A 13,427-nucleotide genomic window follows, 5' to 3' on the forward strand; every position below is an offset into this window, starting at 1 on the left:
GACACTAAAGCTTAAAAGAGGTAAGAAGTAAACCAGAAATATTAATTTTAATATTTATCTTTAAAAGGCAAAACTTTAGGTTCATTTAAAAACTTTATTAAAAACTTTCAGCTCTATGCAATGAAATCTGGAGTCACTCCTACAAAGTCAGCAACCTCAGCCAGGGCAGTAGCCGCTGCATCCAGATGTGGTTTGACTTGATCCAGGGCAACCCCAATAAGGAGACAGCGAGGTTCTATACTAAGGCCATGAGTAGCATTGGGCTCTGTGAGGCCTGGCCTCTCCAGCTCAGCTGAGCTCCTTTTATTTTCTGATACTTGGATATCGCTGCCCTGTTCAGCCCCATAGCTCCCAGCTTAATCAGTTCCTTGGTGGGAACGCTGTTTGAATAAACCAGTCACCTCACAAAAAACCCCCCTGAAATACACTTTCAAAACATGAATACCTTAACCAAACTATTTGCAAAAGTTATTCTCACTATTTAAAAAAGTTTGGTATAGCACAGGGAACTATATCTAGTCATTTGTGATGGAATAGGATGGAGATGATGTGAGAAAAAGAATATATACATATATATGACTGGGTCACTTTGCTGTACAGTAGAAATTGACAGAACACTGAATATCAACTATATTGGAAAAAATAAAAATCTTTAAAAAAGGAAAAAAAAAAGACCTTATGCCCTAAGCCAAAAAAAGTTTTGCTTTTAGACTCATACCAATTATACAGTTTTCTAAAAAGTAAAAAAATATTGAGAAATAATTCATATATGAAGGCATAAAGCTGAATTACTGCTTGCATGGTACCAGAAAGTAATGAAGGGAAAGCCACATGTAAGGGCTCCAGCACTTTCCATTCTTTTTAAAATCAGTAGTATTTAGGGAGTCACATAGAGAAATAAACTTCAAGACTTCATGTTATTACATACAACTTGAGCCCTCTTCCCTGTACCTTGCAATTTCAGCTTTAAGTCTTCCAATTTCTTCAGTCAATTGCTGAATACGCTTAGTATGAACTTCCTTTTCAGAAAGAAGCTTCCGATATTCTTCTGTATCTGGGTCTTTCTGTTGACTTATCAGATGCTAGAATAGCAAAAATACATAACACGGTTTTATAAAACTAATGCTCCATAATAAAGTATCAGAGTATCTAATGCCTACATTAGCTGCTTGCCTACTAAGTGATCAAGCACCAAACTACAGGAAAATAAGATTAAAGCTTTAGTTCCTTTGTTTAGCTGAGAGTTTAGCCAAAATGGAAAAACACAGTAAAGTAAATGTCATTAACTACTCATTTTTCATATTTGTAAGGGAACAATTCTGAATAGTTGCAGTGAGTCAAATAAAGGGATCCAAAGAATCTACGAGGTTTTAATATTAAATACCTAATTTCACTAATGTGACATTTACAAGGAAAAAGAGGTTCACAACGTATTACAATCTAACAAAAAGATGAGAATAATCCTAAATGAACTCGCTTCCACTAAGCAGGAGAGATGGCAATACCACCGAAGAGAATTGTATCTAGATTTGGGCAGATCCTCCTTTCTTGACTGCTTGTGATTAAAAAAAATAATAATAATAAAAAAAAATAATAAAAAAATAAATAAAAGGGCTGTAAAATTCTATAATCCTGTTCAGACAAAAGTGGTTTCCTAGAGCATTTTCTAGGTTTTAGGTGCTGGGGAACTACTGTACATTTACTATTAATTTCCATTACCAGGAGGAATGGTATTATGTCCTCCTTTTCACAAGTGAGAAAAACTGACTCAGAAAGATGAAGAAATTCTCACAAGTCACACAACTCAGTGCATATTAAGGCAGATTTCCAACTTCTGTCTTAATACAGAGCTGGAGTTTCTAATCATACCATGCTAGTCCCCATCCCCAAGATGTTGTAGTGAACAAGTCTTCTTAAAATGTTTCAATCCACTATATAAATCCATTTTTCATGTACAAAAGTATTTCAGAGATAAAAGCAAAAGTCTAAATTTGGAACCTAAGTAAATAAATTAGGTGTTTTTAAAAATATACAAAATATAACCAAAACTTCAAAAATTAAGCTATAAGTTTAATGTCTATCACATATATATAAATAACATGTTAGACTTTCACTGATAAATACATAATACTTTTCACTAGTTCATCAAACATTTTTATCCCCTTAAATTTTACTCTATTATTTAAAATTATCATTTTTCCATGGTTTAGAATGGGTTTAAGCTCCCTTACCTGGTTACGTGCTTTCCAACGTTTGACATCTTCTTCTAGTAACTTCTTCTCTGCTTGCAACATACCACTTTTCTCACTCAACTCAGCATTTGCTTCTTGTAAGGGTAAAATATCTAACTCCAGTTTCCTCACCTGAAAATAGTTCCAATATGTTGTTAATACCTGAAGCAAATCTTTATTTATATTATTAAAAATAACGTGCCACAGAGTTCCTGTTGTGGCTCAGTGGTAATGAACCCGACTAGTATCTATGAGGATGCGAGTTCAATCCCTGACCTTGCTCAGTGGGTTAAGGATCCAGTGTTGCTGTGGCTGTGATATAGGTCAGCAGCTACAGCTCCGACTCGACCCCTAGCCTGGGAACTTCCTATGTCGTGGGTGAGGCCCTAAAACAAACAAAGAAACAAAAAACCATGTCTCTATTCCCAGTAAGTTACAAACCTTGGCTTGCATCTGCTGCAGATCTTGTTCCAGCCTCTCTTTTTCTTCTCTCAGCATCTTATTGGTCTCCATAACTACATTCATTGTTTCAGTTTTCTTCATCAGTTCCTCATGTTGGGCCATTGTTTTTGCAGTTACCTAAAGGTTTCAAACATACATATAGAAACATATAACAATAAATTCAGGCCTACTTTTCCCTACCAGTTCTAATCTTCCCCACAAAAAGTAAAAAAGATTCAAACACCGACATTTAGAGCAAATTTTTGACAGTCTTTTTTTTTTTTTTTTTTTGTCTTTCGTCTTTCGTCTTTTTTTTGTTGTTGTTGTTGTTGCTAGTTCTTGGTCCGCTCCCGCGGCATATGGAGGTTCCCGGGCTAGGGGTCGAATCGGAGCTGTAGCCGCCAGCCTACGCCAGAGCCACAGCAACTCGGGATCCGAGCCGCGTCTGCAACCTACACCACAGCTCACGGCTGACAGTCTTAACATGCTTATTTTTCTGTGATGCAAGCTAATTACAGAATTTAAACAAGTGCAGTAAATCACAAAGATGACACTAAAGAGACTATAAATCCCACCAACAGATAGTACTTACATCAGTTAAGAACATCAATCCAGATTTCTATCTTTCTGTACCTATTTTCTCGCTAATGAATTCAGTAATGGTTCTAAAACGATGTTACTTTGGTCCTTGGTTTTCCCCCCTTTTCAGAAACTTTTTCCCTTCCCTCAGTTGTTTCATCACTTTGGTTCTGAGCAATGTTACTGAATATTCGTTCATTTGTGAGGAACTTTTCTGTTCTCATTGAGTACAATTACCCATCTTTTTCACACATTACTTTATTCCTTCACTATTTTTAAAGTTATATACGACACTGCTCATCTTGGATAGATATTCTACGATTTTTGATAGGATGTAAGTGACTCTCTTCCGACTCTATATAGGATTCATTTAAGCTGGGCATTTTCTGGTATCATTTGCCTTTCTATCACCCAAAGGAAGAGCAAAGAAAGCAGAAGAGACTAAGAGAATGCAATCTTTGTTAGAATACCCTGATTCTGCTCTTTTTCTCCAAGTGTTAACTGCACTGAATTAGAGGATCTGTTAATTATTTCCATGATGAGATATATTTGAATTTGGGTTGTTTTCTTAATAGGATGTAATTCTGGAACTTTTATGTCTGAAAATGTATATCCCATACATCTAATTGTTTAATAATTCATTTTCTCCTGTTTCAATGGTTTCTCTCTAGCAGCCATTTCAACTATGTATCAGTTAAAAGAAGATAAATGATTCAAGGTCTTAATTTCCTTCCTTTCGAACGTTGGGTTGTATTATTGCATCTACTCAGGATGATGTTACTGCAATGAGCTTTTGGGTGGTAGTGTGGGCTAAGGAATCAAGCTTGTATTGTGATCATGCGTTCACTACAGTAGCTTCTTTACTTTCCTTTGGTTGATAGTTTTGACTATTTTTGGTACTCCTTCTGAGAAAGAAATATGCTGGAGCAGTTTTAATCTACATTTTTTCCCCCTAGAATGACTATCATCTATGACAACTGTAGTAATAAGTTAACTGAAATTCATAAGTACTCACTGTGCACCAGACATGATTCTAAATGATTCATATGCACTAATTCAATGTTCATTATTATTATTATTACCCCAATATTACACATAAGAGCAAGGAAATTAAATAACTTACCCAAGGCACACATAATGCTAGGAAGCTAGAATTTGAAACCAGGCAATCTGGTTATCACGAGTCTCTCACTACTACACTGTGCCAGTGCTTAATAATATTTAATGAATTTACAAGTTCAAGAATGCTTATTTCAAACTAAATTTTACATTATTAGAAACTGAACTCAGCTCATATCTCGATTTAACAAGTGCTTTCTTAAAGCTTAAGGATACATACCTGAACTTTCTCCCTTTCAGCATTTAGACTGTCCTGCAATTCCTGCAGCTCTCTCTCTAAAAGTTCAACCCTTTGTCGATAACGCAGACTTTCCACCTGAGCCACCTCAAACCTAGTTTCGGCAATTTCTTTTTCTCGTCGTATAAACCTTCAAGAATACATAAGATTTTATTTGAACAGAAAAATGCCAACAACATTTCAAAACTTGGATTATTTTTAAGATGACAAAAATCATTCACTTTGAAAACTATTTGTATATGTTTCATTAATAAATAATAGGAGATACATGTTATTATAGACAATGTCTCTTATAGACAATGTCTTCTATCTTTAAAATTATCTGAAAGGCATTTAACTTCCTAAAGAACCCATTCAAGTTCTTACTATTAGATTCAACTTGAGCTTACTTATTTAAATAGGCATTATGTCTAAATGTCAAAAGTGACCACTAATTGAGCAGTAGTGGGTTTGTTGGCTATTAAGAGATGGAATGAGCTTTATACTTAAACAGCGTAACCCCAACTTGTCTAATTTATAAATTTATAGTGTCACTTTGTAACTGCTGGTATACCATAGAAATAAAGCATTCTGCGTATGTTAGATTTACCTGAGAATTTCTAAAATTTGTTCTTGAGATTTTCCTTCTTCACTGATAGACACATTCAATGGACCTTGGATACCTTCCTTCACAGAGGCAACAACTTTGTCACTTAATTTTTCAATCTGATCATGAAGTAATCTGTTTTGTTTTTCTAGATCTTCACAGCGAGACACACACTTGGAAACTTCATCCTACAGTAAACCAAGAATCTATCATAAAGATTTCCCAATGCACATTAAAAAAAAAAAAAAATCCCAGACCTCTCAATTCTCCAGAACATCCTACCATGATGTACGATTATACCTTTAACATTCTCTCTCTTTCCTCCCAAGATGCTTTACACTCTAACAATTGTGATTCTGCTTTCTGGGTAGTTTCTTCCAAATGCTGACGGACTGATGCCATTTTGGAAACCTGTTCCTTGGCAGCTTGTAGGGCTTCAACATCAGCAGCATGTAGCATCAATTCTCTCTCATATTTATTCTGAGCTTCCACAGCTATTTTAGCCTGAAAGAAATTATTCCCTCATTGACACAAAAGATTAAAAACCCATAAAGCTAGTCAGTACTCTTTGAAAAGATAAACATTATATTACTGAAAGTAATAAAACTGAAGGCAATCCAAATGTACCAAAGCATGAAATGCTTAAGTTATGCTGTTTCTTTTTATGAAATACTAAACTGCTCAAAATGAAACTTAAAGAGGACGCTATAGTCATTTGGAACAGGCTTATGAAATAAACACTAAATACAAAAATACATGAATATATATATGTATATACATAAAATATATGAATATACATAATGAGAAAAGAGAAAGGAAAATAATCTATTTGAATACTAAATTATGGATACACCCTTTGATGCTAATTTCTAATGTTACACAGTTTGGCAATAAGCTGCAGACAATTCATTTTTGTCAAATTTACCTTCATTTTCCCTTGAATTCCATTTTAAAAGTAATCCCGATACACACACATCTTCTGTATATACAGGCAATAAAGAATAGTAACCAAGTGTACAGCTACTAATACACAGCTAAACATAAAAATGAGAACAATGCCAACATCCTTACATGTATTCCTTTCCCATTTTACCATTTTAGTAATCTCCATTTTCCTGAATTGTTTTATCATTTCTTGTTCATAATATATTATAAAAAGCTTTATCACATATATATGTGTGCATGTGTGTATATATACTTAATGTGGTTTTGCATTTTTAAAGCTTTTAAACAGTGGTACATAGAAATCTGTGTAATACACTAAGAATGTTTTTCAAGTCCTTGCTTTGCTGCTACTGTTTTTATATATTCTTCCCCTTTGTCAACACTGTTTTGTTGGTATTTGGAAAACAGACATTTCCTTCTTTTCAAAAGTTTGCTTTTATGCCACACTTTGCTTTTATGGAAGACCTACGCTAGTATCTGTTTTCACCAACCAAAAGAAATCCAAAAAATTGTTTTCCTTTTACGAGAAAAGGAAAAAGGTGAACACGGTATACTGCATTTGTCTTGCAGAAACCACTACAGGGAGCAAGCCCCCTGGATAACAAGCACGGCACCTGGAAGCTCCCTCCCTAGGAACTATACTCAGCATCTCAGCATCAACCTGCCATAGTTTTCAACTGTGTCTGTAACCATTTGTGCTTTACTTCAATTCATTTTGTGCTTCCATTAGCAAGATGTGTCCTAAGACAAACTGTTCCTTCACTTAATGCCACTTCAACTTACACGTGGCTCTGCAGGAACTTTCTACTTTTGGATAGCGAGGGAAACCTGTGTTTACTTTTAGACATCATCTACACGTCTCAACTGATCTTAGTTCAAGTTCCACGTGAAAGGAAATAACCTGCAGTTTTGTAAGGTTCACCAATCCCCAAAATGCATGCATATACTCCAAGAAGTGTTCCCCAAGATTAAAGCCACTTCTCAATAATTAATACTCACTTGTTCCTGACAGTCCCGTCTGGCTTGCTGCTCGTTACTCAAAGCTGTGCCTGCTCTCTGAAGAGCTTCTTGTACTTCACTCTGTACACTACTGAGCGTTTTCTTTAACTCAGATAACTAAATCAGAAGAACAAGACCAAGACCAGAGTTAACTGAAAACTTACTTTAAAAATATTAAAGTCAGATTTTCAACAATTCAATTAGCCCAGAATTCTTACTAGATTTCAACATGATTTCATCTACTGTACAAATTTTGCAGGTCTGAATTTACTCCCTTCTAAAATGGGCAGACGTCAATTTTTAGGCAGAGGCTTCTAAAAAGAACCAGATACCTACTACCATAAAGTCTCAAATATTCGAAAAGAAGCATGTACAGATATGTAAAGCATGTAAAAGATTTTAAATCCCTACAACAGAATAAATGATTAATAAGGTAATAACCTAATTTACCTGCTGTTCCATGCTCTCTATGGCTTTTCTCTTGTCATCCTGAAGTTCCTGTTTCTCCTTCTCTACTTCCATCAACTTCTTTTCCAGCTGTGTCTGAAATTCAGCTGATTCTTTTAAGCGAACTTCAATATTTTTATGTACTTCTTCTGCCACCTTTACCATCAACCAATGGTAGGATACCATGAATATACACATTTAAAATTATATAATTACTTCCCCAAGTCTAAGCTTAAATATTACACTGTAATACAGTGGACTAAGAATTGACTGCAGCCGCTTAGGTCTCTGCGGAGGGGCGGGTTCCATCCCTGACCCTGCACAATGGGTTAAAGGATATGGTGCTGCTAGAGCTGCAGTGTCGGTCACGGCTGATTAAAGAGCTCAAAGAGATCATTTAAAACTATAAGCATAATCTGTACCTCTCTACTTGGCTACTGGTCATTTTCTCTTTTGAAATTTTCAATTTTTATTTCTTCCTCTATCTTCACATCCACTTGCCAAATCTGTCCATTCTACCACCGAAAGGGGTCCCCTGCCCCCACCCCCAACAAACACCTTTTGACTTCCATGATGCCAGCCAGAGGGATCTTTTAAAACTGTAGGCCTAGCCTATTGCCATAGCCTCCAAAAGAAACTGAGTACCTTCCAATCTACTACATTATCTGTCTAATTAAAACAAATTCTGGTTATGACATGTTGGAAAAAATCAGTGATTCTTGTGGCATAAATTCAGTGTGACTTCAAGAGCTTTCATATTTCATTCTTGACTACACTTATAATTATATTCATCACTATTTCACTTTACAAATGCAGTACACTAGCCTTCTATCTTGGCGAAGGGGTCTTACTGCATGGAATAATTTGCTACCTTTATCCAAATGATGCCTTTTTTCAAGGCTGTGCACAAATGCTACCTCTTCTGTGAAGTCACGCATGCTCGAAAGACAAATAATCTTACTCACCTCCCATTCACATCGACATTTCACCTGCACCTTTTCTACAGCACTAAACCTCCCATGTTTCACAATTTTTTTGTGCTTTTTTTGTTTTATCTGGCTTAACAGACTTAAGCATTTTGTCTGTGTGTTTTTAGGGCCAAGCCTGTGGCATGTGGAAGTTCTCAGGCTAGGGGTCGAATCAGAGCTACAGCTGCTGGTCTACACTACAGCCATAGCAACTCGGGATCCAAGCTACATCTGCAACCTACATCACAGCTCACGCAATGCCAGATCCTTAACCCACCGGGTGAGGCCAGAGACTGAATCTGTGTCTTCATGGATACTTCATGGATACTAGGTATCCCCACAATGGGAACTCCCAGACTCCAGCAATTTTAAGAGGTAAGTGCAGTGATGCCTGTTGAACCCATACTTTTACCGTGCCTTACACATCAGCAAACTGATTCCGTACCTGTTTTTCCTTGTTGAGGGACTCTTCTAAACTAGTCACCATGGCACGATACTGTTCCACATTACTCGTACTTGTCTTGAGTCTCTCCTTCAAATCGTTCACCTGCTCTTCTGCTTGTCTTAGCTGACTCAGAAGGTCATCCATATCTTCTTTGTTGCTAGGCTGACCTAAAAGATTTAACAGCTTTCTTAAAATTGGCATTTTAAATATTAGAGATGACTGTAAACAAAAAGTTTGTGAAATCAGAATTAAATGTAGAAGTATTTAACTATCTAAAAAAGTTTATTTCAACCTATGCTGAGTAACAAAACAAAAACAGGTATTTTATCATTATGTTATATCTAAAAAAAAAAGTTCAAATATTCTGAACTATGCTGTTACAAATATTAAAAAGATACTGTAAGAGAGTACAAAATATTGCCACTAAACTGAGACAGCTACTTGAAGAAACGACCACTCTTCTTTTTTTTTTTTTGGCCATGCTCACGGTCTACAGAAGTTCCTGAGCCAGGGATCAAAGCCGCATCACCGCAGCAACCCAATTCACAGCAGTGACATGACAATGCCAGATCCTAAACCGTGGAGGCACCAGGGAACTCCAAGAAATTACCAACCGTAATTTATTAAACATTATTTATCCCAGAACACTAAATCTTAAACCATGTAGCCCAATTTTCATTCTAAAATCCATGGAAAAGGAAGAAATGCAGATTGAAAAGAATGTTTTCTTATCAAATAATATCAACAAGAAAGGAGTACTGGATAACTATATATACACTGTATATACCATACACACAACTATATTTTAAGTTTCTATTAAACAAAACCATCTGAAAAAATTATCTGGATACACAGCTTTGCATTTGAAATAGATATTTACAAAAAGAAACAAAACCTAATGAAGTACATTTTTTTACCCATGGCTATCAATGGGCAAAGATTAGGAATACTGTTCTAAAAGAGACCAAAAAGTCAGTTATTCCATGAGTCTTATCACTACAAATTTAACAAGTAAATCTCAAAAGGAAGAGTTAATAATTCAAACACCAATCCTTTTCAAAATAAACATTCTTAAGCTATCAATAAAATGGTTTTGACAACTGAAAAACTAAAGAGCATACCTTGGTCAGCTGCTGTATGCACAACTATTCTGAATCTTCCAAGTCTGCAAAGTTATTAATTTAAGTGGAAAACTGAGCTTTACTATATGAATAGTGAAGGTGTGTGTGTGTTTGAGTCTTTTGTTAGTATCCACAAAGAAGAGGCTATTTATTTACAGGACAAGTTATAAACCGAAAGAAGTACTATTTATCAGTCTACTTAATTCTTTACCTTTACCAGATCTCTGTGAGGACTGAGAAGCAAGCTGGGCCTCCATATTACTGAGATGCTGCTTCAGGGTAGCAATCTCCTTTTGAGCATTTTTAAACAATTCTTTTGTGTTAAGATGGAGGTTTGTCTCAGTATCCAGCTGTCTCTTTGTATCTAAAAGTTGAACCTATAAGAAAAAATATAGGAACTCTATAAATATCTTTAAGTTATTAAGTAACCAGGGGTTCAAGTTATCTTTCTACAGAACTTTAAAACCTCAGACAAAACACACTGAAACAACTGTGGTACCTGAGACAGGAAACCAAAGAGGCAAGCCCTACAATTTTCCTAGTTTACTGACTTAAGAGTAACCAGGCTAAGGTATAGGGAAAGGGAAAGGAGGCAGAAGCCCACAGACTCCCTGAACTGAGAACACAGAACTGAGAGGAGAAGGCTAAAGTAGCTTGAATTCATAAAACAGACTACCAGAGAGAAGAGAGATGCACAGATAGAGCATTGTAGAGATTTGCACAGGACCCCTCTTGAATATTCAGCAAAACAGTGGTCAGTGCATGCATATGAAATTATTCCAGGCACGGTAAAGAATCATCCAGAGAATGCAGCGAAGAGGGTCTGGTGAAGGTCTGGTGCTCAAGAGAGTCAGAAGTAATGCCTGTTTCCAGCAGCATGACTGAAAAAATCCTTCATTCACTGGACACTGGGACTGAGGAAGAAACTGCCTCGGTTGCAGTGAATAATTAGTTCTGGACTAAGAAATGCTTTGGGTCTGCCTAATATATTATAAAAAACATCCTTAAGAGAATCAACTACCTTCGATTAACTTTACTGCATTCTAGAGAAAAGCTCAAGATTTACAGAAACACAAAAATATCCAGCACCCAATAGGACAAAACAGTGTTATGGCACCCAATCAAAAATTACTAGACATACAGAAGAGGCAAACTTGAGACAGGAAACCAAAGAGGCAAGCCCTCTTAAACTTGAGAGTTTAAGAGATCTCTTCAAACTATACTTCAATATGAGATGACAGTTAATCTACACACTAGCTTAATTTTTAAACATAAACAATCTACAGAAATTCACAACACTGACAGACTCACATCTAGATTCCGCGTAAGTGTGTGTCTTTGTTCCACCTCATTTTCCAACTTTTTCTTTAGATGGGATATTTCATGTTCCAGTTTCTCAATCTGGTTACTAAGCCTTTGTTTGGTTTCCGTTTCAGATCGCTCTAATATTCCCTAAGGTTGAAAAAAAAAAAGATTTTGGTTATGCTTAAGAAAAAAGTCAAAAGAACTATACAAAAAACCTACAGAAAAACTACAAAGGGAATAGGAACTTACACTGATTACAACCCTTTTCCACATGAAGAGATTAAGATCTAAAACATTTACCAAGATGGTATTTTGACACTTTCCATATCGAAAGATTTATTTAATAGAGAAAATAAAAACCATATTATCATACCATTCAAATTCTTGAAGTTTTAAAGGAAAAAATACAAATAAAAGATTTAATCTTGTAAACAATTAAACTGCACAGGACTCTGTAAATACAGATCTGAAGATCAAAACTGCCAAGTGCATGATTTCAATCAGTTCTCTTTCAATGTTATATTTAGAATATTGACCTGTCTTAAATAAACCTCATATCTCAATGCTCATCATAATGTGACAAAAATTACGTGAATTTTCTCATTTAGAAAACTGAGAGAATACGATGTTAAAACTATTCAAATTTAACTTAAAATGTTTTTTCTACATGTGCTTTTTTGTTACCTGAATTGTCTGCAGATTAGTTAGCAGCAAGTTTTGTCCTCTTTGTTCAGCCAACAAAGATTCTCTTTGCTGAGAAAGACGAACTTCTGACAACTTAAGCATTTCCTTTTCTTTTTTCAAATTTTCTGCTCTTACCTTGAGTAAGAAGACATTAAAAAAATGTTGAAAAACAGTATGTCAACATAATAACACAATAAAGGAAAAAAATCTTGCAACTACCACAAGTACTTATTTCTTTGCTGTAATAAATCAGATTTTAAAACTAGCAACAACAAAATTTAAAATGTCAGAGTATAAGAAACAAAACTGCAAAATTATGCTATAGCCATACCTGCACACTATTAAATTATCTAAGTTTTAGAATCTAAGCTTGGTTTCTAAGTGTCTGTTAGAGGGGGCTGATTGATCTAAACTTTTTTTCAAGTATAAACAGTATACTTTGGGATTCAGGGGATATGGAAGGGTTCCTTGAAAATCAACATCCTCAAAATATTCATATTTATAAGATGGGTCAAAAACTATCAGTCATAAAACTTACTCCAGCAGCATGAAAAAGTGCTGCTCTCTATTCCCACAAAGGAGTGGGAACAAGACAGAAACGAAAGAATACGGTCAATAGAATTAGAAAAGCTAGGTGTATAAGTCCCAACCAACTCATCTCTTCTGAGGGCTCCCAAAAGGTCAAATTACTTAGTTTCTGAGTCTGGTTCTCAACAGGTAACGGGGACAACTGTATCTAGCTTGTAAGCAATAATTAAAAAGTTGTGAGTGACAGAGAACATTACAAAAAGTAAAACCCTGTATGAAAATTTATCATCAAAAGAATTTAGTTAAAAGTACTATTAATTTCCCTTTTTCTTTGCCACCCTGCAGCATATGGAGCTTCCAGGCTGAGATCAGATCTGAGCTGCAGTTGTGACCTGCATTGCAGCTGCTGCGACGCCAAATCTTTAACCCACTGTGGCGGGCCAAGAATAGAAGCTGTGTCCCGACATTCCAGAGGTGGCACTGATTCCATTGCATAACAGTGGGAACTTTTTTTTTATGCTTTTTTGGGTCACACTTGTGGCACATGGAAGATCTCTGGCTAGGGGTTGAACTGGAGCTATAGCTGCTGGCCTATACCACAGCCACAACAACATGGGACTTGAGCTGCATCCGCAACTTACACCACAGCTCAAGGCAATGCCAGGTCTTTACCCCACTGAGCAAGACGAGGGATCAAACCTACAACTTCATGGATACTAGTTGGGTTCGTAACCCACTGAGGCACAAAGGGAACTCCAAGTGCTGTAAATTCTTGACTGACATTTATATTC

At 35.9% G+C, this 13,427-nt stretch overlaps 1 protein-coding gene across 2 annotated transcripts in view; it reads right to left on the reverse strand.

Annotated features, from left to right (window-relative positions):
* TPR (translocated promoter region, nuclear basket protein) overlaps positions 1-13,427 on the reverse strand; it is a 58,716-nt gene that overhangs the window by 26,682 nt on the left and 18,607 nt on the right. For both annotated transcript variants that reach the window (XM_013977898.2, XM_021063816.1), the window contains 12 exons: positions 12,109-12,243; positions 11,431-11,571; positions 10,331-10,496; positions 8,999-9,165; positions 7,589-7,741; positions 7,139-7,255; positions 5,495-5,698; positions 5,198-5,382; positions 4,591-4,738; positions 2,673-2,810; positions 2,232-2,363; positions 952-1,082 (listed from right to left, as the gene is read on the reverse strand). In XM_013977898.2, coding sequence (XP_013833352.2) covers positions 952-1,082; positions 2,232-2,363; positions 2,673-2,810; positions 4,591-4,738; positions 5,198-5,382; positions 5,495-5,698; positions 7,139-7,255; positions 7,589-7,741; positions 8,999-9,165; positions 10,331-10,496; positions 11,431-11,571; positions 12,109-12,243 — 1,817 coding nt within the window. The remainder of the gene's footprint in view (positions 1-951; positions 1,083-2,231; positions 2,364-2,672; positions 2,811-4,590; positions 4,739-5,197; positions 5,383-5,494; positions 5,699-7,138; positions 7,256-7,588; positions 7,742-8,998; positions 9,166-10,330; positions 10,497-11,430; positions 11,572-12,108; positions 12,244-13,427) is intronic.

The sequence above is a fragment of the Sus scrofa genome, chromosome 9 (genome assembly GCF_000003025.6).
Source record: "Sus scrofa isolate TJ Tabasco breed Duroc chromosome 9, Sscrofa11.1, whole genome shotgun sequence".
NCBI lineage: Eukaryota > Metazoa > Chordata > Mammalia > Artiodactyla > Suidae > Sus > Sus scrofa.